Source organism: Mesocricetus auratus, unplaced genomic scaffold (assembly GCF_017639785.1).
Source record: "Mesocricetus auratus isolate SY011 unplaced genomic scaffold, BCM_Maur_2.0 Super-Scaffold_100691, whole genome shotgun sequence".
Lineage (NCBI taxonomy): Eukaryota > Metazoa > Chordata > Mammalia > Rodentia > Cricetidae > Mesocricetus > Mesocricetus auratus.
Window position 1 is genome coordinate 57,966,970 of NW_024429267.1, and position 26,316 is coordinate 57,993,285.

The 26,316-nt window shown below is 52.4% G+C and overlaps 1 protein-coding gene across 1 annotated transcript in view; it reads right to left on the bottom strand.

Annotated features, from left to right (window-relative positions):
• Ulk4 (unc-51 like kinase 4) overlaps window positions 1–20,980 on the bottom strand; it is a 267,099-nt gene extending 246,119 nt beyond the window's left edge. The window contains 9 exon segments of the mRNA XM_040739628.1: window positions 2,172–2,264; window positions 6,728–6,803; window positions 7,879–7,962; window positions 8,468–8,569; window positions 9,910–10,072; window positions 12,302–12,441; window positions 12,570–12,669; window positions 16,554–16,736; window positions 20,849–20,980. Coding sequence (XP_040595562.1) covers window positions 2,172–2,264; window positions 6,728–6,803; window positions 7,879–7,962; window positions 8,468–8,569; window positions 9,910–10,072; window positions 12,302–12,441; window positions 12,570–12,669; window positions 16,554–16,691 — 896 coding nt within the window. The 5' untranslated portion in view covers window positions 16,692–16,736; window positions 20,849–20,980.
• Between the last annotated feature and the right edge of the window lie 5,336 nt (window positions 20,981–26,316).

Here is a 26,316-nt window from a genome sequence, read left to right on the forward strand (position 1 = left end):
CTGGTCCATCAGTGTCCGAAGGCTGAAGAGGGCAGAGAAATCCCCGAGTTTTCTCAAGTTGACTTTGTCCCTCCCTGTTCACCCTGCTACCAGGTAACCCTGAAACCACCACTTGGGGACAGCAGTAGCTACTGGCCACTGCCTGACGCTCTGAAAGAGGGATCCTTACTCTGGCAGAAAGCGAGGATTCCAGGAACACCAGCCACATGCCCCAATCCCCAGCCATCGCTCCCTGCCCTTCCACCGTTCCAAAGGAATCCAGAAAGACACCCAAACCATCACCCATCCCAGGGGGTCAGAATATCAGGATGGCTCCATGTTTAAAGACCGACTACCCTAATCTCTCACGGCAACTGCAGGGCGGGAGAGTATGACCATTTCATCCCACTTGGCATTCTCTCAGACTGAAAGATGGCGGCCCCACAAACCCCCATCCCCCATCGCAAACCAAACAAGCAAAGACTGAGTGTCTTCAGCCCAGATTCCAAGGAAGGAGGTCAGCTTCCACCGCTGTCAACACACTCGTGTCGCTGGAAGTCCTCACGGGAGTGGTACAGCAGAAAAACAAACAAGACACACAGACCAAAGAGGGGGAAAGGCTGCCATGCAGCAGCAAATGGAAACATTTTCATTCCTCAGTTATAGTACAGGGAAATGTCAACAGAGGGGTCTTAGTTAGTCACAATTCCTCAGTTACAGTATAGGGAAATTTCAACAGAGGGGTCTTAGTTAGTCACAATTCCTCAGTTATAGTACAGGGAAATGTCAACAGAGGGGTCTTAGTTAGTCACAATTCCTCAGTTACAGTATAGGGAAATTTCAACAGAGGGGTCTTAGTTAGTCACACTTCCTCAGTTATAGTACAGGGAAATGTCAACAGAGGGGTCTTAGTTAGTCACAATTCCTCAGTTACAATACAGGGAAATGTCAACAGAGGGGTCTTAGGTTAGTCACAATTCCTTAGTTACAATATAGGGAAATGTCAACAGAGGGGTCTTAAGTTGTCACAATCAATACCTTTTATGACCCTTTAGGTGTTTGTGTGTGTGTTACCAGCATTTATACCCTACAGCAGTGGTGGGACAGCATAGCAGGTGTGTTCTCTCTACCTCTCTCTCTTCCCGCCCCATCCCTCCTTCTCCTCTCCCCACTTTTTCTCCCCCACTAAACACACACACGTGCACGCACACACGCACACATACACACACGCACACGCACACATGCTCGCACGCACACCTTGGAGATGAAGAACTAAAGGTCAGAGGTGTCCTGGCTATACACATGCACGCACGCGCACACACACACACACACGTGCACGCGCACACACACACGTGCACGCACACACCTTGGAGATGAAGAACTAAAGGTCAGAGGTGTCCTGGCTTGTTGACACCAGGAGACAAGGCCCAGGGTCCAGTTGGCTGACACCACCTTGGTTTCTCTAAGTGACGCTGACCCAGAAGGTGGAGCTCCAGCCCGACGCTGAAGGTCCCCAGAGCAGAGGACAATGGTGAGAACGAGACTGTAACACACTGGGTACAGACACCCATGATTAACAAACTCCAGCCTCTCCATACAACAATCAGCAGTCACTCACCAGTGAGCAAACGGGGGGGGGGGGGGGAGGGGGGACCGGCATGGGGCGTGTCATCAGCAGACAGGCCCAGTGTCTGACCCTGAGAGATTTTATGATGACAAGGAAGCGCCTGGGCAGGGCACCCTAGGTGACCACCACACCCTCAGGGCTTTGAACCAGAAGCCATGTCACCCACGCTTCACAAGCGCACCTCACTGAACGACAGCCTGCCTCGTGCTCAGAAGGTGGGCACCAGGGACACTGAGCAAACCAGACTGTGACTGCCACATTAGACCCCTGACTGCATTTTTTAAAAAAAAGGTCAGCCAGTGCAGGTGAATCTCTGAGTTCGAGGCCAGCCTAGTATACAGAACAAGTTCTAGGGCAGTCTCCAAAGCTACAGAGAAACCCTGTCTCGAAAACAAAAACAAACAAAACAAATCAGAAAATGAACAGAATGAGACTGAAACATCGTGACTAACCCTGCCCTGATGAACCCTTAATTAAGCAAATGTTAGGTGCCATCGGCCAGAGGGCAGCGTGGCAGTCCAGGTGGAGCATCGGGCCTGAGGGGCCCTGGGGCAGGGTACACTACCTGAAGCTGCAGTCCTCAGAGGCCACGGCCAAGTCTTCTCTCCGCAGGGTGCCCTTCCAGAAGGGGTGCTGCAGGACGCCCTCCCATGACAACCTTTGGGAGATACAGGGGGAGACACAGGGCACAGCTCGTTAGGGGACTCCAGGTGTGACCCCAAGCGAGGTATCAGATCCCACCATTCATCAATGTCGCTCTCTCAGGGTGACATTTCTCTCCCTCAGCAAAGGAAAGAAGTCAGAAACCTAGCAGCTGTAGAACGAAACTAGGAATTTGGAGTTTCAGGTTCACAACCCTCACAATCCACTAAGTCTAACAAAAATGCCCTTGGGTTTTCTAACTAGTGTAGGAAGGGACTCTATAGGCAATTTGGAATTTTAAAGTAGATCATTAATTATCAAACTACAGTCGTCTCCCCCTTCGTCTTACTAAGTGAGGGAGATTGCTTCAGTTGGTTGAGTGGCTGGAATGTGAGCTGTCCCCCTGAAATCCACGTGTGCACACTCATCCCCTGCTGGTGTGCACACTCATCCCCCTGAAATCCACGTGTGCACACTCATCCCCCGCTGCTGTGCACACTCATCCCCCTGAAATCCACGTGTGCACACTCATCCCCCGCTGCTGTGCACACTCATCCCCCGCTGCTGTGCACACTCATCCCCCGCTGCTGTGCACACTCATCCCCCGCTGCTGTGCACACTCATCCCCCGCTGCTGTGCACACTCAACCCCCGCTGGTGTGCACACTCATCCCCCGCTGGCGTGCACACTCATCCCCCGCTGGCGTGCACACTCATCCCCCGCTGCTGTGCACACTCATCCCCCGCTGCTGTGCACACTCAACCCCCGCTGGCGTGCACACTCATCCCCTGCTGGCGTGCACACTCATCCCCTGCTGGCGTGCACACTCATCCCCTGCTGGCGTGCACACTCATCCCCCGCTGGTGTGCACACTCATCCCCCGCTGCTATGCACACTCATCCCTTGCTGCTGTGCACACTTATCCCCGCTGGCGTGCACACTCATCCCCGCTGGCGTGCACACTTATCCCCGCTGGTGTGCACACTCATCCCCTGCTGGCGTGCACACTCATCCCCCGCTGCTATGCACACTCATCCCTTGCTGCTGTGCACACTCATCCCCACTGGCATGCACACTCATCCCCTGCTGGCGTGCACACTCATCCCCTGCTGGTGTGCACACTCATCCCCCGCTGCTATGCACACTCATCCCTTGCTGCTGTGCACACTCATCCCCGCTGGCGTGCACACTCATCCCCGCTGGCGTGCACACTCATCCCCGCTGGCGTGCACACTCATCCCCGCTGCTGTGCACACTCATCCCCGCTGCTGTGCACACTCATCCCCGCTGCTGTGCACACTCATCCCCGCTTGTGTGCACACTCATCCCCCACTGCTGTGCACACTCATCCCCCGCTGGCGTGCACACTCATCCCCCGCCGGCGTGCACACTCATCCCCCGCCGGCGTGCACACTCATCCCCTGCCGGCGTGCACACTCATCCCCCGCCGGCGTGCACACTCATCCCCCGCCGGCGTGCACACTCATCCCCTGCTGGCGTGCACACTCATCCCCTGCTGGTGTGCACACTCATCCCCCGCTGCTATGCACACTCATCCCTTGCTGCTGTGCACACTTATCCCCGCTGGCGTGCACACTCATCCCCTGCTGGCGTGCACACTCATCCCCTGCTGGCGTGCACACTCATCCCCCGCCGGCGTGCACACTCATCCCCCGCCGGCGTGCACACTCATCCCCTGCTGGTGTGCACACTCATCCCCCGCTGCTATGCACACTCATCCCTTGCTGCTGTGCACACTTATCCCTGCTGGCGTGCACACTCATCCCCCGCCGGCGTGCACACTCATCCCCTGCCGGCGTGCACACTCATCCCCCGCTGCTATGCACACTCATCCCCCGCTGCTGTGCACACTCATCCCTTGCTGCTGTGCACACTTATCCCCGCTGGCGTGCACACTCATCCCCCGCTGGCGTGCACACTCATCCCCCGCTGGCGTGCACACTCATCCCCCGCCGGCGTGCACACTCATCCCCCGCCGGCGTGCACACTCATCCCCTGCCGGCGTGCACACTCATCCCCTGCTGGCGTGCACACTCATCCCCTGCTGGCCTGCACACTCATCCCCTGCTGGCGTGCACACTCATCCCCTGCTAGCGTGCACACTCATCCCCTGCTGGCGTGCAAACTCATCCCCTGCTGGCGTGCACACGCATCCCCTGCTGATGGTTGTTCAGGGAGCTCTGGAGCCTTCAGGAGGAGGGGTCTAGCTGGCAGGAAGTGGGCCGTGCAGATTGGTGGACAGGCCTAGACATTTCATAACCTGGCCCCACTCCGTGTCTGCCCTCTGCTCCCTGGCTGGGGACGCGATGTGACCAGCTGCCTCATGCTCTGGCTGCTGTCCCCACCCCACCATGAAAGCCTCGGTCCCTTCAATCAGCCTGTCTCCTTTACCTACTCTTCCAGGCTTCTGTCACTGTGGCAAGAAGCAACGTATGGAGCAGAGAACATTACTGTACAAGTGTGCACACCACACTGGAGGAGCAGAGAACATTACTGTACAAGTGTGCACACCACACTGGAGGACAGAGAACATTACTATACAAGTGTGCACACTGGAGGAGCAGAGAACATTACTATACAAGTGTGCACACCACACTGGAGGAGCAAAGAACATTACTATACAAGTGTGCACACTGGAGGACAGAGAACATTACTATACAAGTGTGCACACTGGAGGACAGAGAACATTACTATACAAGTGTGCACACTGGAGGACAGAGAACATTACTATACAAGTGTGCACACTGGAGGAGCAGAGAACATTACTGTACAAGTGTGCACACCGGAGGAGCAGAGAACATTACTGTACAAGTGTGCACACCGCACTGGAGGAGCAGAGAACATTACTATACAAGTGTGCACACTGGAGGACAGAGAACATTACTATACAAGTGTGCACACTGGAGGACAGAGAACATTACTATACAAGTGTGCACACTGGAGGACAGAGAACATTACTGTACAAGTGTGCACACTGGAGGACAGAGAACATTATTATACAAGTGTGCACACTGGAGGACAGAGAACATTACTATACAAGTGTGCACACGGGAGGACAGAGAACATTACTATACAAGTGTGCACACCACACTGGAGGACAGAGAACATTACTATACAAGTGTGCACACTGGAGGAACAGAGAACATTACTGTACAAGTGTGCACACTGGAGGACAGAGAACATTACTATACAAGTGTGCACACTGGAGGAACAGAGAACATTACTATACAAGTGTGCACACCGCACTGGAGGAGCAGAGAACATTACTATACAAGTGTGCACACTGGAGGAACAGAGAACATTACTGTACAAGTGTGCACACTGGAGGACAGAGAACATTACTATACAAGTGTGCACACTGGAGGAACAGAGAACATTACTATACAAGTGTGCACACCACACTGGAGGACAGAGAACATTACTGTACAAGTGTGCACACTGGAGGACAGAGAACATTACTGTACAAGTGTGCACACTGGAGGACAGAGAACATTACTGTACAAGTGTGCACACTGGAGGACAGAGAACATTACTATACAAGTGTGCACACTGGAGGAACAGAGAACATTACTGTACAAGTGTGCACACGGGAGGACAGAGAACATTACTGTACAAGTGTGCACACTGGAGGACAGAGAACATTACTGTACAAGTGTGCACACTGGAGGACAGAGAACATTACTGTACAAGTGTGCACACTGGAGGACAGAGAACACTACTATACAAGTGTGCACACTGGAGGAGCAGAGAACATTACTATACAAGTGTGCACACTGGAGGACAGAGAACATTACTGTACAAGTGTGCACACTGGAGGACAGAGAACATTACTATACAAGTGTGCACACTGGAGGACAGAGAACATTACTGTACAAGTGTGCACACTGGAGGACAGAGAACATTACTATACAAGTGTGCACACTGGAGGACAGAGAACATTACTATACAAGTGTGAACATCACACTGGAGGAACAGAGAACATTACTATACAAGTGTGCACGCCGCCTGGAGGGAACAGAGCTCAGTGGAAGGACTCTCCTCCAACGTCCAAAGTTTATAGTGAGGAAAAAAGGAGCCTGAGGAGGAGGAAGTGGAGGCAGAGGAACAGGATGTGGAGGGAGAGGGAGGGGGAGGTGCAGGTGGCGTTGATCTGTGATCACAGTGCAAGAACCTGGGGAGGGACCAACCTGAGCCACACACAGAAACCCTCATAGGGAGGGAGGGAGGGAGGGAGGGGGGAGGGAGGGAGAGAAGGAGGGAGGGAGGGAGGGAGGGAGGGAAGGAGGGAGGGAGGGAAGGAGGGAGGGAGGGAAGGAGGGAAGGAGGGAGGGAGGGAAGGAGGGAGGGAGGGAAGGAGGGGAGGAGGGAGGGAGGGAAGGAGGGAAGGAGGGAGGGATATTTACAGCCATGTAAAGGAAAGCTGGTCTCTGCTCCTCACACACAAAACACTCTCCGTACCTTTTCTGAGGATCCTTCTGCAGTAACCCATGCAGCAAATTAATGAAATCTGAGGATGCTTTGGGGAAAGCAGGATCTGTGAACAGATGATTGAGAGAAGCTGTAAAACCGACCTCATGTTACTGCCCATCAGCAACGTGTAAAGCAACAGCGCTTAACCCTTCAGACTGTTTAGCCGACAGCACTGAACCCATGAACACGGTACATCAGGAGTCACAGAGGACCGGTGTGCAGAGCAGAGACACAGCCTGTAACCGGGAACCCACACATGCGCATCTCCAAGACTCACATTCCCTTCCCTGAAATAATGGCACTAAGGGTGCCAGAGAGAGAGCCTCCTAGCAGGTGGTTACCTGGACCTGACTCTGAATCTTTGCCTTTAATTCACCGTGACTCTGATCCTGGAAACCCCTCCTTTCTTTGGAAATTGTTCAACAGAGAAGTAATGAGCTGGGTGTTGGTGGCGCACGCCTTTGATCCCAGCACTCGGGAGGCAGAGGCAGGTGGATCTCTGTGAGCTCGAGGGCAGCCTGGTCTACAAGAGTGAGTTCCAGGACAGCTTCCAAAGCCACAGAGAAACCCTGTCTTGAAAAACCAAAAAAAAAGAAAGAAAGAAAGAAAAGGAATAATGAGCACTGTGACACGGCAGAACTGCCCCCATCCTGCGGATCTCACAGGCGGGCATGTGACTGGAGGAAGTGGCCAGGACATTATGACCCAACAACAGCTGGGTACCTACAGAATGCTGGGCACCATGGCCAGTCTAAGGACAAGCCCTGTGCCATGAACCAGCAGCTGTTCGGAAGTATTTGGGTTCACCAGTAAGAAAACTTAGAAATGCCCCATTTCTTCCTACTAAGAAGCAACCCTAAAATAGTCACACAGGGCAGAAACACACACACACACACACACACACACACACACACACACCTTTGACTCTTTAAACAGACTTCTTGTGCTAACTTGTGTTTTTAAACAAGGGGCTCTGTTAGTATGGCTTGGTTTTTCTCTTTCCATATGGAAAATAGAGGAGAAAAATGTACTCATCTGAAGCTGCGATCACGAACAGCCTTGATGGCTGTGATTGGTGAAAACAGCCTAGGTGAAGGTGAACTTCCGGTCAAGGAAGATGACTCGCTGTGCTCACCTACCCTTTGGGACCGGCGGCAACGGGTCTTCATACAGGATCTTCTGAACCAGTTCTGACACAGTTTCAGAGAAGAACGGGGCTCTGCCTGAAATCACACGAGCCTGTACCATCAGTGTGCCAACACACTAACCCCAACCGTAGATACAGGCCTACCAGGGGATTCACACCATTGTAACACAGAGTCGCACGACGCGTCGGGAAGGGCAAGGCCTGACTAGTGCACCTGGCCACGTACTTCCGTCTTCCTCAAATTAACTTTCCAAATCTATGCTCAAGTTCACACATGGCAAGCACTGTGATCAGTGGTCTCCTCAGCCCCTCAATACGTCTGCTCACAGGCCAGTCAGACTTTCCACTGATATTCTCCAGTGGTCAGGCACACTTCAACACTGCAGATAGTTACACAGAGTCAGGACATGCCCAAGAACTTCCTAAGACTAGCATCAAGCAATTAAGTTACAACTGTTGACACAGAAATTGTCTAAAACCAGCTTTGTAATAGCTTCAAGGTGAGGCCCTGGCACTCGCACACTAAGCTCACAGCTTGCCCTGGGTGGTAGTTTTGATTTTATGATGAACCAAACACAAACCTGAGAACATCTCGTAAAGCAGACAGCCCAAAGACCAGAGGTCACTGGGGACAGAAAAGTCGGTTCCCTTCAGGATTTCAGGTGCTGCATACATCAGGGAGCCTGAGAACCAAAGACAAGGACAGCTGGGTCGGGCAACTGAATCATTTCCAGCACTTAGAGACACTGACATGGAAGTGTGGCGTGTGCCATAGAGACAGATGGCTGGGAGGCGGCCAGAGGGCTCAGTGGTGAGCGGTACCTGACGCCAAGACTGGCTGATGGCCTGAGGTCAATCCCCCAGACCACACAGCAGGAGAGCAGACTCCTTCAAGTGGTCCTCTGACCTCACTCACTGTGGCACTGACACGCCCACCTACCCACCCATCGGGGTGTGTGTGTGTGTGTGTATATGGGTGTGTGTGGGTGCATGTGTGCGTTGGTGTGTGGGGGTGTGGTATGTGTGGGGTGTGTGTGTGTGTGTGGGTGGGTGGGTGGGTACATGTGTGGTATGTATGGGGTGTGTGTGTATGTAGGTGAATGTGTGGCGTGTGTGTGTGTATATATATATATGTGGGGGGGGTGCATGTGTGCGTTGGTGTGTGGGGGTGTGGTATGTGTATGTGTGGTGTGTGTGTGTATGTATATGTGTGCGTGTGTGTATGTGGGTACATGTGTGGTATGTATGGGGTGTGTGTGTATGTAGGTGAATGTGTGGCGTGTGTGTGTGTGTGTATATATATGTGTGTGTGGGTGCATGTGTGCGTTGGTGTGTGTGGGTGTGGTATGTGTATGTGTGTGCGTGTGTGTATGTGGGTACATGTGTAGTATGTATGGGGTGTGTGTGTATGTAGGTGTATGTGTGGTGTGTGTGGGTGTGGTGGTGCACGTGTATCAAATGCAGGTTAGATGTTGACTTGGCATGTGGTGACCTCAGTCACTCTCCTTGGTTTTGAGGCGGGGTCCCTCACTGAACCTGGAAGTCAATGGTTTGACCAGACTGTCTGCCCAGCCAGCACCCGGGAGCCTCCTGTCTCGGATCTCCTGTACTGGGATTACAGATGTGGGCAGCCACACCTGGCTCTCTTTACATGGGCTTTAGGGGACCAAACTCAGGTCCTCCCGATTATGCAGCAAGCACTTTAGTCCCTGAGCCACCGCAGCCATAAGCAGAGTAACCCTGATGCCGCTGGCACCATCTCACCGTCAAACCCACCTGCCAAGAACGCGCCCCGGGAGATCTGCCTGGCCTGCAAAGTTCAGCCCCTTGACAGGACAGGACAGGGTGGAGCCCACCGAAGGGCCCCTGGCGTGTGCCAGGCATGTTCTGAGAGCTGAGATGGCCCTGCTCTGGTGGGTGGTGCCAAGATGCCTACATTGTCCAAGACCTCCTGCTGCCACACCCACACAATCAGAGCGGGGGGGGGGGGGGGAGCACGTGTGAGCCGCAAGGCCCCGCCTACCTCTGACTCGGCCTTTCATGCTTTTCTTCAGCGCAGTTTCCCCACTGTCTCCGCTTCCTTCTTCCGCTGCTACCAGAGTGAAAAACTCCCCCAGGCTCTCTCCCTCCACCTTCGCCAGGCAGAAATTGCTGAGCTTCAGGGTTCCAGGTCCTTCCAAGAGTATCTACAGAGGTGGGAAAGCATCAGCGTCTGCAGAGACAGGCTGTGAGGGACCTCTCCTGACGGCGCCCAGGGCGTGCGGCCTTCCTGCTCTGTCAGGCTCAGGAGAACGCTGATGTTCCATGCTTTTAAAAAGAAGCCAGTGAACCACAGGAGCTACCCTGAGAGTTGTGGCACTGTCCCCTCCAAAGAGCCAGCCCAACATGACGTGTTAGTAACAGCAGAATCAAAGCTGACGCTGTCCACTCTCGAATGTCCTTTCTCAGACACCATAGGGCCACCAGGGAGCCTTGGGTTGTGGGAAAGATGAGAACGGACAGGTTGCATTGTACAAATAAGGAACGAAGATAAAGATGGCCAGCACTCTGTGACCCCAAGCTCTAAACTCACAAAGTCAAACAACTGTGGATCAAAATAACCGGGTTGGGGATTTTCTGATGGTCACCAGCTATGTGAGGCAACCACACCATTCGGTGTGTAAGCCCCGAGCACTGTGGGGTGTGGGTACTTGACAGGGCTCAAGGCCAATCCCCCAAAACACACAGTGAGTGAATGAGCGTCTAAAACCCACCTGCCAGTGTGTCATTTATTCAAGCAAGGGCATGTAGCATGGGGTTTTAAACTGACGCAACGCAGCTGGTGCTGGCCTGGAAACTTGGGCCCAGGTCACCTCCTACCCACCGCCTAACCCTAGTGGGTGTGGCAACCCCTGGGAATCTTGCTTCTCACAGTGTACAGCAGGGAAGGTGCAGCCCTGCTTTTTCAGCTCTGTGGGGATTCATGGACGTCCCACAGATAAAGAGCAGGGGCTGACTTGAGCTGGCCAGCTCCCTGTGTGATCAGAAGTTGGCTTGTGGATTGTTGAACCAGCCCAGGAAGCTACATCATTTCCAGCCACATCATTCAAGATGACGCTGGACAACTGTAGTGGAGCAGGTGACCCTCTGTTGAGAGCAGTTTACTGTCCCCCTTAACTCCTAGACACTAAAGCTCACTAAAGGTGTCAGCTAAGCCACCACGTTGGCCTCTAACTTCACCATCAGTGTCCTCTGGAGACTTGTTTAAACACAGACTACCATCCAGCATGTCCTAAATCCACAGATCCAAAGTGGGGCAGTGTTTTAATAAAACTCTATTGGCAGAAACAGGAAGCCTGCCCAACTCTCTCCAAACCCTGGCTTACTAGAGCAGCTTACGTTACAAACCATTCGGCAAAGTTTTGCAGTAAACCCTCACCAAATGTCCCCGGGGTTGCAGGCATGAGCTACCAGGCTCAGCTCTAAATGTTATTTCTTTTCTTTTTTTGTTTGTTTTTCGAGACAGGGTTTCTCTGTGTAGCCCTGGCTCTGTAGACCAGGCTGGCCTCGAACTCACAGAGATCCGCCTGCCTCTGCCTCCCGAGTGCTGGGATTAAAGGCATGCGCCACCAATGCCTGGCTGAGGTGGCATTTCTTAATAGGTGAGAATTCTATAAAACTCAAATTTCGGAGTCTATAAATGACACACACCTGCACATTTGCATATTGTCCCTAGATGCTTTCTGTGATACAATGGCAGTTGCGTGACTGCAGGCCTGGGTTAGGGTTGTGAATATTTCAAGCAAGGATTATTATGTGTTCTGCAAGATCTGCACTGAGTTTTCCTTTCAGTCTCTGTGGTTTCGGTTCCCATCCCTTCCTTCTTAGTTTCTTCTTCATATACAGATGGCTGACAAAACAAACCTTCAGCTTTCACTTTTGCGACATAAAGGACAAGAAAACTCAGGCCTGTGGTGCAAGCAGTCCCTAAGAATGGGGCTTACACACCAGTGCAGGGTGACACTGACTTTGAACACACTACAAGTATCACAGAGAAGAAAGCTACAGAGTAAGGAAGTGACTCAGACAAGACCGCACAGAGCTTCCGGAGTCAGCCTGGGGACAACTGCAGAGCTGAGCACGCTCACTGCTCTGGAACACAAGCACAGAGGCTTCTACTCATGGAACACAGTGTTATGAGGACAAAGCGCTGTCTATACAGTCAGGAACAGTGTGTGGTCAAGAACGTCACCGTCAAACCAAGGGCGTGGCCATCACTGAGTACTGAGCTCATCACTCACCGCACGCAAAGCGAGAAGTGAAAAAATCACAGAGATCTGCATCGACTATACATAGACACTGCAGGTCCTTTTATCTATTGAGAAGGCCTTGGGACTGAGACGTGAGGCATTAGGAAGTCAGAACTCAGGCGTTACCTTCCCAGGAGTAAGGTCACAAAAGAGGATGCCAAGCCTGTGGAGATGGTGCAGCCCCATGACCAGGTCCACGCCAAACTCTCTCACAACATCTTCTGGGAGGTTCTGGTCCTGAGCAATCACAGTTTCTAAAGAACCACCTGTGGGAAATGAGCTCGGGGTCAGCCACACCCACCACCCACCATGGCCACCCTCTAGCCACACCCACCACCCATCATGGCCACGCCCTAGCCAGCACCACCTCTGTCTCCACCTCTGGCCTTCCTACCTGTACACAGCTCCAGCACCATCCAGAGGTGATTGCTGGTCTCGTACCATTCGTGGAAAGTCACAATGTTCTTGTGCTTGATGTCGTGGGTGAGACGGACCTACAAGAACGCTCAGCACTCACTGGGCGTCTAAGGGCAACTGGAAGAGCCGTCAGCAAAAGGGTAAACTGAACTCAAAGGCTTCACTTCTGATAATTTAGGAATAAAGGGACCAGACCCTCCCTCGGCCCCCTGCTTTAGTAACCATGACAGGTTACAGAAAAGACACGTAGGCCTCTGACACAAGGAAATTCCAGACCCTCTGGCCTAGGGCCAAAACTGAACACAAAGAAACTCCAGAACCCCCTAGCCTCCTAGATACTTGGTTCCTGGGAACTGTTTGGCCACAAAAGAAACTCCAGGGGAGACCAAAACCTCCCCTGTAGTCTCCAGGATACAGTTCTGAAAACTATTGGTATCTATGTACAACAGGCCACCTGCAAGCAACAAGACAATGCTATAGAAACCACAGAATGTTCCCTCTCAGCACTGACCAATGAAAATAATTGGTATATAGGTATTTTGTGCCAAAATATGACTTTGAGAAATTCTCCTAATTTTTCCCAAATGTCAACCAATCAGAAATCAACTCATACCTACTGATGTGATCCTGTAACTTTTGTCTATAAAACCTAGCAGTAAACAAGGAACTTCACTCCCTCTGGAGGCTGCTGCCACAGCTAGCCAGGCGGGGTCCCTGTCATGGTTGGATGAACAATTAAAACCTTGCTTTTGCAGTTTGGTGGGTCTGTCTTCCTGATGGTCTCTAAGGTTCTTTGCGACTTGGGCACAGCAGTCAGAAGTGGGGGCTCTCAAGGGCGGTCTTGGGGAATGGCTGATGACGTGCCGCTGCCACCTAGAGAAACGTCACACGTGTGCCAGTGCTAACTGCAAAGAGTGACTTATGGCAGATGGGTGACGGTGAGGTCACAACAGCCACTGCAGCGGGAGGAGCCGCCGTGCTCTGTGGCTCTGTAATGGCGCTAAGTCTCAATGGAGGCTGAAAGAGTCCTAACCTGAAGACAAATTCAGGGTTTGCCTCATCACCCCGGAGCACACTCGGGCACGATGTCTACTTTATAATAAACCGTCTCATAGCTCACGTGCACACACGGGTGTTCTGTAGACATGGCGGGATGAGAACAGAAACAAACCACAAGTCTAAAACACCCCCGGATGTTCCCCTCCTATCCATGACTGCACGACCGACTGGGAACTGCGGATCTCACCTCCGCCTGGCCACACAGGACAGACTACCCCAGACCCACTGGCCTCAGCTGTCTGCACTGCCCACCCACCTACAGAGTCCATCCCTCCAGAGGTGCTTTAAGTCCCTGGCAAAATCCCCTGGTGGCTATCCTGACATCTGCTTCACCTATGTTAACAGGACGAGAAGCCTTCGATGGCCCGAGGCAACCCCCTGCCTAGCTGGAAAACATTTCCTTGCCTCCTGTAGACAGCAGCATTGTGTTACTAAAAATCACTGGCCAGGCTGTACTGGCGCACACCTTTAATCCCAGCACTCTGGAGGCAGAGGCAGGTGGATCTCTGTGAGTTCAAGGCCAGCCTGGTCTACAGAGCGAGTTCCAGGTCAACCAGGGCTACACAGAGAAACCCTGGGGGGGGGGGGGAGGTCACCGGCTGAGATTTCCTAGGAAACTTCCAAAGGGGTTTTATTCAAGATGCCAATCCAATCCCAAGGAGACCTCTCCTCCTCCACTCCCAGCAAACTGCCAGGGCAGGTGACGCTGAAGAGACTCCAGATGGGCCTGGAGCACAGCGCCCGGCAAAGAGGACAGACAAGGGGGAGTGACGGAGGCAGAGAACGGCTTACACGTGCTGGATCTCCCGCACACGGGAGAAAATAAACGCTCTGCCTCGGGCCATGTTACTTCAAGCTCCCGTGCCAGCCTCGGATGCTCACCCAGACAACACCCTCCCTGTTCTTCTTCACACAGAGCAGTGTCTACCTTCTCCCTCCATCTTAAACACCGCAGCTCCAGGGTTTGTCTCCACTGAAGCCTCACCTTGAAGGCCACTGGTCAGTCACCTCTCCACCCAAGTCCTCGGCTACCCCATGGGCTGCACAGCACAGCTGAGTTCTCCCTTCACCCCACATCTCTGTCTTTGACACTCCAGGCCGGGATGCCACAGTCGTCAGCTCTGGACAGCTGCCTCCAGCCTCCACTAGGAAGGCTGCTGGGCCTCAGTTACATCAGTGTGCAACGTGAATCTCCCCCAGCAAATCAGTTAACAGGAGCAGGGTGGAGCCTAGAATACGAGCTCCAAAAACCCAGGGACTGTAGTCGGGCGCCTCGGGGATAGAGAAGCCACTCAAAGTGCAGCTGGTCCTCTGCCTCTCCGTTCCCCCCTGCTGGGCACCGTCTTCTGCTCTCCCCTGCTGGGGGTCCAACCCTCTCTTTACACATTCTTCATGCCGCAATGGAGGAACCCAGATCCCTTCCCCCTCCCCTCACTCTTAGGCTTTCTGCCATTCCCTCAGGCTTTCTCTCTCTCTCAGTAACTGGTGCCTGGCCAAATGCCCAACATAACCATTGCTTCTCTTCCAAGTCTTATATCCTATCAAGGTCCAAAACATCAGTTCCGCTTCTCAAAGGCACCCGGGTGCTCTGTTTACACAACACTAAAACCCACAAGACTAATCTACACTGGGAGAAGGGAGTGTCTGCAAGCGGGGAGGAAAAGGCCTGGAAGGCTGCGGGCGGGCTTCTACAACACTGCCTGTGTCACCTGACTGGACACCACCGAGCAGAACTAACCTACATGGACACGACTCAGAGCAACGGGGTGTGAGCAGCCTGCTCTGCCGCCACAGGCACAGAGCTGGGAGCGGAGAGCATAACCCGGGCTTTCTTCAGACAGCCGGCAATCTGGGAAGCCAGAGCAGGCGTTGCCAAGCCTTTTCCCATGCTTCTGGTCAGGTGGTCTCACCTCCTGTCACTGTCACCCCGCCCTGCGTGTGTAGCAGAAGACAAACAGTACAGCCAACTGGTCTGCATCCCTTCTCGGCCTCTATTTTGGATGGCGTGCAGGCTTACCGTTAACTCAGGACAACCTGCTGGCAGCGTGAGCAGATTCCCTCCCACGGAACGGATGTAAATGTGTCCCTATAATGTGGGATACACACTGGACCAGCAAAATGGCCCAGTGGGCAAAGGTGCTTGCCACCACCCTCACGGTAGGAGCTGAGTCCACAGACCCACAACCCAAGAGTCGGTCTCTGACCTCCGCAGGAATGTTGTATGTACATGGGCCTGCACGCTGGCACATGGGTATGGAGGTTAGGGGACGACTTTTAGGAGCTGGCATTTCGTTCCGCCATGTGGGTCCCTGGGATGGAGCTCAGGTTCATCGAGCTCGGTGGCCCGTGCTTCTCCACCTAGCCATCTAGCCAAACCTCAGACACCAACGCTTAAGTGTCGATTTTAGATCCCTTTGCACCAGAAGCAAAAGAGCTGGCAACTACCTAGGCATGTTCATTACTCATTACTCAAGACTGAAGGCACCAGACAGAGAGACAGGGCCCTCACTGCAGGGTAAAAACATTGAATATGGAAACGACATGCCCAATAGCTTCTGTTATCTATCTATCATCTGTCTATCATCTTTCTATCATCTATCTATCATCTATTATCTGTCTATCATCTATTTATCATCTATCTTTATATCATCGATCATCTTTCTATCATCTATCAATCATCTGTCTGTCTGTCTATCTATCTATCTGAGTGCTAGGGACGGCATCCAGGGCCTTGCACATGGTAGGCAAGCATTCTACACCATCCCTTCTTATTTGAGACTATTCAGCCCAGGCTGGCCTTGAACTCTAGGTCCCCCTCTCTGCCTCCAGACTCTTGGGATCCCATGCTCCCATCACCTGGCATTCTGCTGCCTCCAGATAGGTGGAGGCACCCAGGACTCACCCAGTTGGTAATTTCTGGCCGTTTGCACTTTTCCGTACAAAGAATGGCCACGAAATTGATGGTCCCCTTCCGACGCCCCTTATACACAACGGTCTTGCTTCCTCTGCCAATCTCCTCATACAGGATAAAGTTTTCCATATCGGGGTAGATTTCTCATCTATGGTAAAACAGCATCCCCGGCGCCTGGGGAGCAAACAGAAATGAAGGTGAAAAAACGCCAGCTGGCTGCACCAGAGTCGCCTAGAGTTACTGATGACTGTGAGCCACCGTGTGGGTGCTGGGAACCGAACCCAGGTCCTCTGGGAGATCAGTCAGAGCTCTTAATGCCGAGCCATCTCTGTAGCCTCTCCCCATCCTTTTTTATTTTCCAGACAGGGTCTCACTATGTAGCCCCGCGTCTTAGGGTTATTACTGCTATGAAGAAACACCATTGCTGCGGAATATTTATGCAAAGATGTGTTGCGCTTGTTTAATTATGTAAAGATGCACTGCTGTTTTACCTCGCCTGCCTAAGGCACCTGATTGGTCTAACAAAAACCTGTTGGCCAATAGCGAGGGAGGGGTATAGGCGGGACTTCTGGACAGGGAAAGTAACTAGGAGGAGAAATTTAGGCTGGAGGAAGAAAGAAAAAGAGATGCCAGGGGCCAAACAGACAGACAGGGCAGAAGCGGGAAAGTAGGACTACAGAATGAAAGAAAGGTAAAAAGCCCCAAGTCAAACTGTAGACGAAGAGAAACAGGTTAAATAAAGTTAAAAGAGCTGGAGGGGCAAGCCTAAGCTAAGTCAGGCATACATAATTAGTAATAAGTCTGTGTCCTTATTTGGAAGCTGGGCCAAAGAAAAAAATCTGACTGCACACCACGACCAAAAGCAAGCTGGGGAGGAAGGGTTTATTTGGTTCACACTTCCACATCAGTGTTCTTCTTTGAAGAAAGTCAGAACGGGAACCTGGAGACAGGAGCTGATGCAGAGGCCATGGAGGGAGCTGCTCACTGGCTGCTCCTCACGGCTTGCTCAGCTGCTCTCTTATACAGCCTAGGACCACCAGCCCGGGGATGGCCCCACAATGGGCTGTGCCCTCCCCCATCAATCACTAATTAAGAAAATGCCCTAGCCGGCGGTGGTGGCACACACCTTTAATCCCAGCACTCAGGGAGGCAGAGGCAGGGGCAGGTGGATCTCTGTGAGTTTGAGGCCAGCCTGGTCTACAGAGGGAGTTCCAGAACAGTGAGGGCTACACAGTGAAACCCTGTCTCGAAAAACCAAAAAAAGAAAAAAGAAAAAGAAAAGGAAAGAAAGAAAGAAAGAAAGAAAGAAAGAAAGAAAGAAAGAAAGAAAGAAAGAAAGACAACATCCTGCAGGCTTACCTGCCTGCAGCCCGACCTTACGTGGGCATTTGTGAGCATTTTCTCAACTGACATTTCTTCCTCTCACTCGATTCTAGCTTGTGTTAAATTGACATACAACCAGCCAGCACTGGTAGGGGTCCTTACTTTTCACCCTGGGCAGAGTCAACCCTAAAACAGAGCTGAAGCAGCAACTGCTGGGAAGGGCAGGGAGAACACGCTAAGGTACAGGCAGAGGCAGGGCAGGGAGAACACGCTAAGGTACAGGCAGAGGCAGGGCAGGGAGAACACGCTAAGGTACAGGCAGAGGCAAGCACCGTCTGAAAAACAGCCTGAGCTATAACCATTGAGCTAACCACTGGCAGCAGCCGAGAAACCTCCTCTCAGCAAAGAATCCAGCCAGAGTGAAGGCAGCTGAGCAGGACGGGCTTTGCCATCCATATATCACACAGGGTTAACGCTAGAATCTTAAAAAAACAAAACAAAACTCAACGAAAGCACCAAGAGTGTAAACCAGCAGCGAACAAATGAGACAAGGAACAGACAGTTCACAGAAGGAGGAAGACAGACGGCTGATAAATAAACGAAGGGCGGCTCAGCACCATCAGCCATCAGGGAAATGCAAGTTTAAAGAACAGCCATCGGCAACAGCTGCCACCCCGGGAGCACCAGTGAGGGAGCACTAATGAGGGAGGACTACTGAGGGAGCACCAGTGAGGGGGGACGCGTGCAAAGAGGGAGTCTGGCCGGGCAGTAGTGACCCACACCTTCGACCCCAGCACTAGGGAGGCAGAGGCAGGCAGATCTCTGTGAGTTCCAGGCCAGCCTGGTCTACAGAGCGAGTTCCGGGAGAGCCAGAACTATACAGAGAAATCTTGTCTCAAAAAAAAAAAAAAAAAACAGAAGGAGAAGAGGAGGAGGAGGAGGAGGAGGAGGAGGGGAGGAGGGGGAAGAAGAGCAGGGAGAGGATGGAGAAGTTAGTTGTTAGTTAGCTAGCTAGTTAGTTAACTGTGGTCTATAAGGTACACTTAGAGCTGGCAGAACCTCACCATGCTGTTATTTTACACAGTAGACCAGAGTGGCCAAAGGACATCAATATGGAGGACTCCCAAAAGACAGACAGACAGACAGACAGACGACAGACGCACCTACGGCACAGCCACCCTACTCCTATGAGAACACATACGCCTGTGCATGCATGCATGCACGTGTACACACAGGCGCACTCACACACACAAAGGAGGCTCCAGCAGCACACGCGGGCGGAGCCTTCCGTATCTCCGTCTACCTAAGCCGAAACGTAGACTCAACCTGGATGCCCATGCACAGGTGAATGGACGTGGAAAATGCTTTCTACGCAAGCCACAGAGTGCCACTACTTGGCTGCAAGGAAGAGGGAAACGGCATCGTTTTTCCAGGAAGACAAACGGGATTTGCAGCCACCGTGGAGACTGCGTGAGGGGAGACAGAGCCAGGAAGACAACAAGCGCCGCCCGTTTTCTCCCTCGGGCAGAATCGAGATGTGAGCCTACCCAGTGCACAGTGTGGCGTGTAACCTAGATTTTAACACAGATTTTCTGGGCATGGGGGTACACAGGGACTTCAGGGAAGAAGAAGCAGGAAGAAGGGGTAGTAAGAGGCAGGAACGGCACCACGCCACATGTTCTCTCTCACACGCGGAATTCAGATTTAAACGTAAAGACTGTGGAGGGGGTCACAGAAGCAGGGCAGGGTAGTGAGGGGCTAATATGAGCAAAGCACAATGATGTATGTACAGGAACGAGCTGTGATGAAGCCCATCACGCTGTACTATAGCTTAAAATAGTTTTTAAGAAACGGACACGGGGGAGGGGAGGGGAGAAGATGGCTCAGCCGGGAAGTGCTTACTCTGCAGGCTTGAGGACCTGTGTTCAAATCCTGTGAGCATGCCCTCGCCCTCCCCTCCCCCCCACACACACAAGCAGCCGTGTCAAAACCATAGCAGTGGACTGGAGAGATGGCTCAGCTGTTGAGAGTAAATCCTGCTCTCTTTGCAGAGGACCTGAGCTCTATTCCCAGCACCCACATTGGGTGGCTCACAGCTACCTGTAACTCCAGTTCCAGGGAATCCAACACCATTTCTGGCCTCACAAACACTCAACACACACATGTGCACACACAAATAAATAAGTATAACTAGATAGATCTCATTTAAGAAAAAATAAGACTTTAAAGCCAGGTGGTGGTTGGTGGTGTTGCACGCCTTTATTCCCAGCGCTTGGAAGCCAGAGGCAGGCGGGTATCTGAGAGTTTGAGGCCAGCCTGGTGGTCTACAGAGTGAGCCCCAGGACAGGCTCAAAAGCTACAGAGAAACCCTGTCTTGGAAAAGAAAACAAAAACACAAAGGCTTTGTACAAGCCTCTGAGTTTGGAGATCTTTAACTCTGCTCTGCTGGCCACTAAAACGTGGTGCCCTTCCTCAAATCATTGGAGAGTAATCCTGCAGGCTGAAATCTCCTGTCTTCCATCATCACCCCCACTGGCCACAGGAAGCTTGAAGCAAGGAGCAGAGCATTTTTCAGCTCAACAAGCTTTAACCAGCAAGGAAAGGTATACATCGACCAGGCTGTGGGGTTCGTGGCCAGCATAACCAACGCGGGCCACGGATAGCATCGCGGGCAGTTCAGGATCCGCCCCACCAGAGTACACCGTGGACATCCACCAGGCGGGAGACTCACGCCCGTCACGGCCAGCTTGGATCCCGGGCATCAGCCGAGCGGGAGCGGCGATCCCGGGCCACGGAGACGCACCGGGCTGAAGGGGGTGGCCACCCAACGTCCCATCTCAGGAGCGGGAAAGCGCGCACCCCTGCTCCTCCTGGCCCGGTCCTGGAGGGAGTGGCCTGGTGTCTGACGAGGATGAGGCGGATCCAGGGTGGGACGAGGGATGGAGCCTCAGCTACCCACCCACCTGTGCGATGGTGAGGACCCACGTCCCACGCCCTCTGCCTCGCCACGGCGCGGCCGCAGCCTGGACGAGGGGGGAACAGAGGCACCCAGCGACCTGACCAGCTTCCCTGGACGCGTGGATGAGGCCTCTGCGTCACCGTAGCAACCGGCGAGACGCGGGAAAAGGAGCGGGGGCCTTGATTGGCTGATCGCTCTGCCTACGCAGGGCCCGGAAGTCAGCGGCTTTGCGCGCCCGTCCAGCTGCACTGGGGACCCCACGCCCTTTATGGGATGACCTCGCTGCCCTGAGGGGACGCTTGCAGCTGGAAAGAGACCGAGATTCGTGGGCAGGTCCCCAGGTCTGAGCATCCACCATGCCTCGGCGTCTGGACACTTTGGAGGCCTCCATCCCATCTCCATGACAACACGCAGGCGACCGGAAGAGACCGGCATGCTGAGGGGCTCAGAGCTTCCGGTTCTATGGACGGGCCGGAAGTGAGACTCCTCGGGAACACCTTCCCCCGGCCCCCCAACCCGAAGGCCCGCGCTTCCGATCGGGAAATATCCCAGGCTAAGCTGGGGGAAAAGGCGAGGCTCACACTGAACCGCGGGCGGACCCCGCTCGGCGTTTGCACGCCCTCCCGTCTCCATGGCATCACGCGGGACGCAGGGCGCTGATTGGCTGAGATTGGCCGGAGCTTGGCACGCCTGGAGCTGATCCCCTGCACGCTTGCTTGGACACGCTGTTCCTCCGGGAAACTTCTCGGCCTGGAGCCCTCGGTCTTGCGGACCGAGAGTAGGAGCCATCGGCCTCCCAAGTCAGGGCGAGCACTGGCGACTCGGGTCCCACCCGAGAAGGCAGCCTGATGGCGTAGTTCCAGCCACCAAGCTGCCGGCTCCGCAGATCCGGGTGGGACTTTTAAAAGTCCGTCCTTTCCCCCTGATCCCAGGGCAGCGCGTCTTTATTGTGCTGCGTGTCCTCTTTAAACCGTGTAGCCCAGGCTGTCCTCCAACTCGAGTCCTCCTCCCTCAGCTCCCCCTGGGCTGATAACACCCCCAGAGGCGCCACCACACCTCAAACTTCCGTTCCGATGAAACAGCGAGTTGTCTGTGTCTAATGGAAGTAACAAAGCCCGATCCTGTTGATGCAGAATTCGACTTACAGAACCGGGGGGCGGGGGTGAGGATGGGGCTAAAGTTTCTTTCCTGGGTTGGGCGAGCGTGCAAGATGGGATCGATGTCTACACCTTCCTCCCAAATTTCTAAGGAGAGAGGCCAACGTGTAATAATTCCAGCTCAGCTCACTCTAGGGAAAGAATGAGTTCGTTAAGCTTAACTTGCAGAGTCAGGATGTCGTCTGTGCCCAGCACGGAAGATGGCTTCCCAGTAGCCACATATGTGGCGCTCTTCACCCCCTGTATATCTAGACCCTCTCCAGGACACCCTCCTCCACTTGTAATCAGGACACAAATGCATATAAAGGCTAGGAGGAGTGGCCGGGAGCTCGGGTGAAGGTCCAAAGACCCACATGTCCCTTCCTATGAAGGAATATCAGTAGTCAGCTAGACATGCTGTTGTTGGTCAGTGACTGGCCTCGAACTCACAGAGATCCGACAGCCTCTGCCCCCGGAGTGCTGGGATTAAAGGTGTGCGCCACCAACGCCTGGCTACCTTCCTACTATTTATTGTTTCCACTACTACATTAGATTACTTAATCCACCTGGAATTTAGTTTGGCAAACACAGGAAATTAGAATATAGCTTCATTACTCCTAAAAATAATTAGGCAATTATGTTGGCAGTATAAGGTTGTCCTCTCTTTAGGAATGTTTTATGTCTCCCCCATTACAGCTCTAAATTTTAATGTATGCATTGAAGTCTATTTCCAGGCTATTACATTTTTCTCCACTGAGCTATTTTTGTACTTGCAGAAGAAAGTTCTTAATTTTAGTTTAAATATTTATAATAAAAAAGGAAGAAAAATTACCTGCAATGGTACTCCTGTATTTAGGAGACAAAGAGAGAAGTATCGATTGAGCCCAGAGGTTAGAGCCCAGCCTTAAGCAACACAGTAAGGCCTTGTCTCAAATTGCTTAAGTTACCTGCAGAGGAAGAGTGGTTTGGGATGACCGTTCAGACATGAAGGGAAGGGAAACAGCTGAGAATCTAAGCAGAATCTTTGAAGCGCTGAACTGTGCTAACATAACAGCCTGGCTGTGGGCAGAGGCGAGCCTGTTGTTAAACAGAGGCTTGCATATGAGAACATCACAGTGCTACGTTGTTGGGGGAGACAAAGTCTGGCTTGGAGACTGTGGGAATCATCGTCATCCAAACCACCACACCGTGTAAATCCCTAGGGGATGTCCCAGCCTGCCTGCATTTCCAGGCTTGGAATGTAGATTCCTACCAAGAGCGACCATATCCAGGGTTAGCAGATCTGACTGAGAGGCCTCACCTCACTCAGTACGGTGGGAGAGCTATAGAAGACGGCCCTGACATCACGGGATTTCACATACGTGTGCACACTCGTGCATGCTCACCTCACACAATGCAGATGTGTGCGCGCACACACACACACACACACACACACAAACCCTGTCTCATAGAAGCAAATATCAAAATCTTTCCTTCTAGCCTTTCTGAAGCAGGACCACGTTGAGGCCGTGGACAGCCCCATCTTTGTTCAACAGGGCGTCGGTTCTCGATTCACAACAGCTCCTGTCAGTCAGCCCTTACACCTCTGCCCTTCCCTCAGCCCTCCAAGCCTCTGCCGATATAGTCTCCTGTCGCCCTCTGTGAGACAAACTTCTCCAGGTTCCACACACAGGTAAGATCACGCAGCCTTGGAGTACGAGGATATCGACCAACTCGTCATCACACAGGATGTCCACCGGACCTGGAACCACGGGAGTGCCGTAATGACGTCTGTGCACAGTGCTGCCGTGTGATCCCAGTTGAACAGGATGCTCACCTTGCTCGGCCTTCTCTCTGTGCCTGTCCACCCTTCTCTGCCCTGCAGCCTCTCTCCATGGCAGGGAGGGGGTCACCAGCTGGCTGGAGAGCAGTCATGGAGAGATTAATGTTTGCCTTGCACGATGATTTGTTGAAGCCAGCTGGGAGTGCCAGATTCTGAGAACAGGAGAAACAAAGAGAGATGGGGGTTGAAGACTAAAACAAAGGAAAACCACTCCAGAGGGGGGATTCAGGAAGGAAAGAAGGGAGGAAGGAAGGAAGGAAGGAAAGAAGGAAAGAAGGAAGGAAGGAAAGAAGGAAGGAAGGAAGGAAAGAAGGAAGACAAACCTTTTAGAGCCATTACTTTTTCATTTGAAAAAAGATTTTGAATGTATGTATGTATGTATGTGCATGCAAGTTCCAGGACATCTGAGGATACATAGGGGAACCATGTCTTGAAAAAAACGAAATGAATGAATAGATAGATAGATAGATAGATAGATAGATAGATAGATAGATCAAAACTAAACAGCTTCTGTGTGGCATCATTAAGGCACCTGCCTTCAAACCTGGAGAACTGAGTTCCATCACCAGGTCCCACACGGCAGAAGGACAAAACCAACTCCTGCAAGTTGCCCTCTGACCTCCACACATGCGGCATGGCTGAGAAGCCGTATGGGTGTAGCCCAGTCTGTGAGACAGAGGTTCCTGCTCTGAGCCATAGGCTTGCTGTGTTCGCTGAGAGGGATCACTGTGTGTTATATTAATACGCACTCTAGGCCAGGCTTGACCTCTCTGTGCAGCACAGGTGGCCTCTAACTCGCAGACGTCCCTCCTGTCTGAGCCTCTCAGGTGCTTGTATTACAGGTAGAACTGCTACACCTGGCGTTTTTTATTTGGTTGGTTGGTTGGTGGGGGGTGTCGCTCATGAGTTTATCACTTTGGTTTTACAACAAGGTCTAGTGTATCCCAGACCGGCCTCAAACTTGCTGTGTATGAAGTCCAGGCTGGTATTTAACGCCCCACCCTCCTCTGGGGTACTGTACACTATGATGCCTGTTTTATGTGGTGCTGAAATCCAACCAAGGACTCTATGCATTGTGGGCAAACACTTTACCAGCTGAGCTGTATCTCCAACTCTTTGTTGTTTTGAGGCAGAGCCTTACCCTGTAGCTCAGGCAGGCCTGGAACTTACTCTACGACCTACGCTCACCTCAGAATTGCCGCAGTCCTCCTGCCTCACGTCCCAAGAGGCTGGGATTATGTTCGGAGCCACTGAGCCCTGGTAAGTTGCTACATTGTATGTCTTTCCTGCTAAACGCCGCTTCCCAGAAATGAATGAGAAAAGCCGATAAAGGTGACGTACTCTTAGCCGAATGCAAACTAACCATGTAGCCCCCAGAAAGAGACTGGGGAGTGAGAAGACGGAAGCAGCCAGCAAAGAAGAAGGGGCACACCTGTGAGCCCTTGCCAGCCCTCTGAGCTGCATCCGGTGACTCTTCTCAGCCTGTGGCCACGGATGACAGCGTGTCCTTGAAGGACTTAGTGCAGTCTGGAGACACTGCAGTGCTTACCAGTGAAACTGAGGTCTGAGGTCAGGATCTGCTGCTACACAGTGGTAGTGCCAGTCTTTAGTCACAGCGCTTGAGAGGCAGAGAGGTAAGCCAGATCTCGGTGAGTTCCAGACCCGCCTGGTCTACGGAGTGAGTTCCAGGACAGTTAGGGATACACAGAGAAACCCTGTCTCAAAAAAAAACAAAAACAAAAACAAAAAAACAAAACTTTTGTTACTTCTACAACTGCCATGCAAAAATAGACTTTATTTTGACAGATTTCAAGAATTTGAAAAAAGATATCACGGCTAGTGTATTACACTCAAGTACACATCACAGGCTTAGACTGTCTGTTTGATTCAGTCTTTCTGTCTCCATAGCTTTGTCATGCTTTGTTGATTGGATCTCTTGCAGCTTTGTTGAATGGATCTCTTGCGGCTTTTCCTATAAGATTTCTCTAATGGCTTGAGTGTGAAGTGTCCCACAGGCTTGTGTGTGAATGAATACTCGACCACCAGCAGGTGGTGCTGGCTTTGGAAGCTGGACAATGTGAGTGGCCCTTGAGGTGTATAGCCTGATGTCTCTTCCTGCCCCATGCTTGCTTCCTAGTCTGTGCAGATGTGAGCCGCTTCTCCGGGATGCCTTCTCCGCTATGGTGGATGCACCTTCAAACCCAGACACGCCCTTCTCCCTCCAGTTGCCTTTTTTTTTACCGTGTTTGGTCGCAGCAAGGACACATCACTCCTCACACACTCCCCACAGGCAAAACGTGTGTCTCTGTAAAACCATCCGCTACGCAGAGTGAAGCTGTCAGAGCTACTTTCTTCCAAGTCATGATTATTTTTATATGCAATGAATGATTCACTAATTAAGCACACCAGACCTCTTAATTTTATTCCAAACATTTGTGGTTTAAATTTTACTGATCGGGAGCTGGAGGAATGTTACTAATGCCATTGCAAGGGACCTGGCTTCAGTTCCTAGCG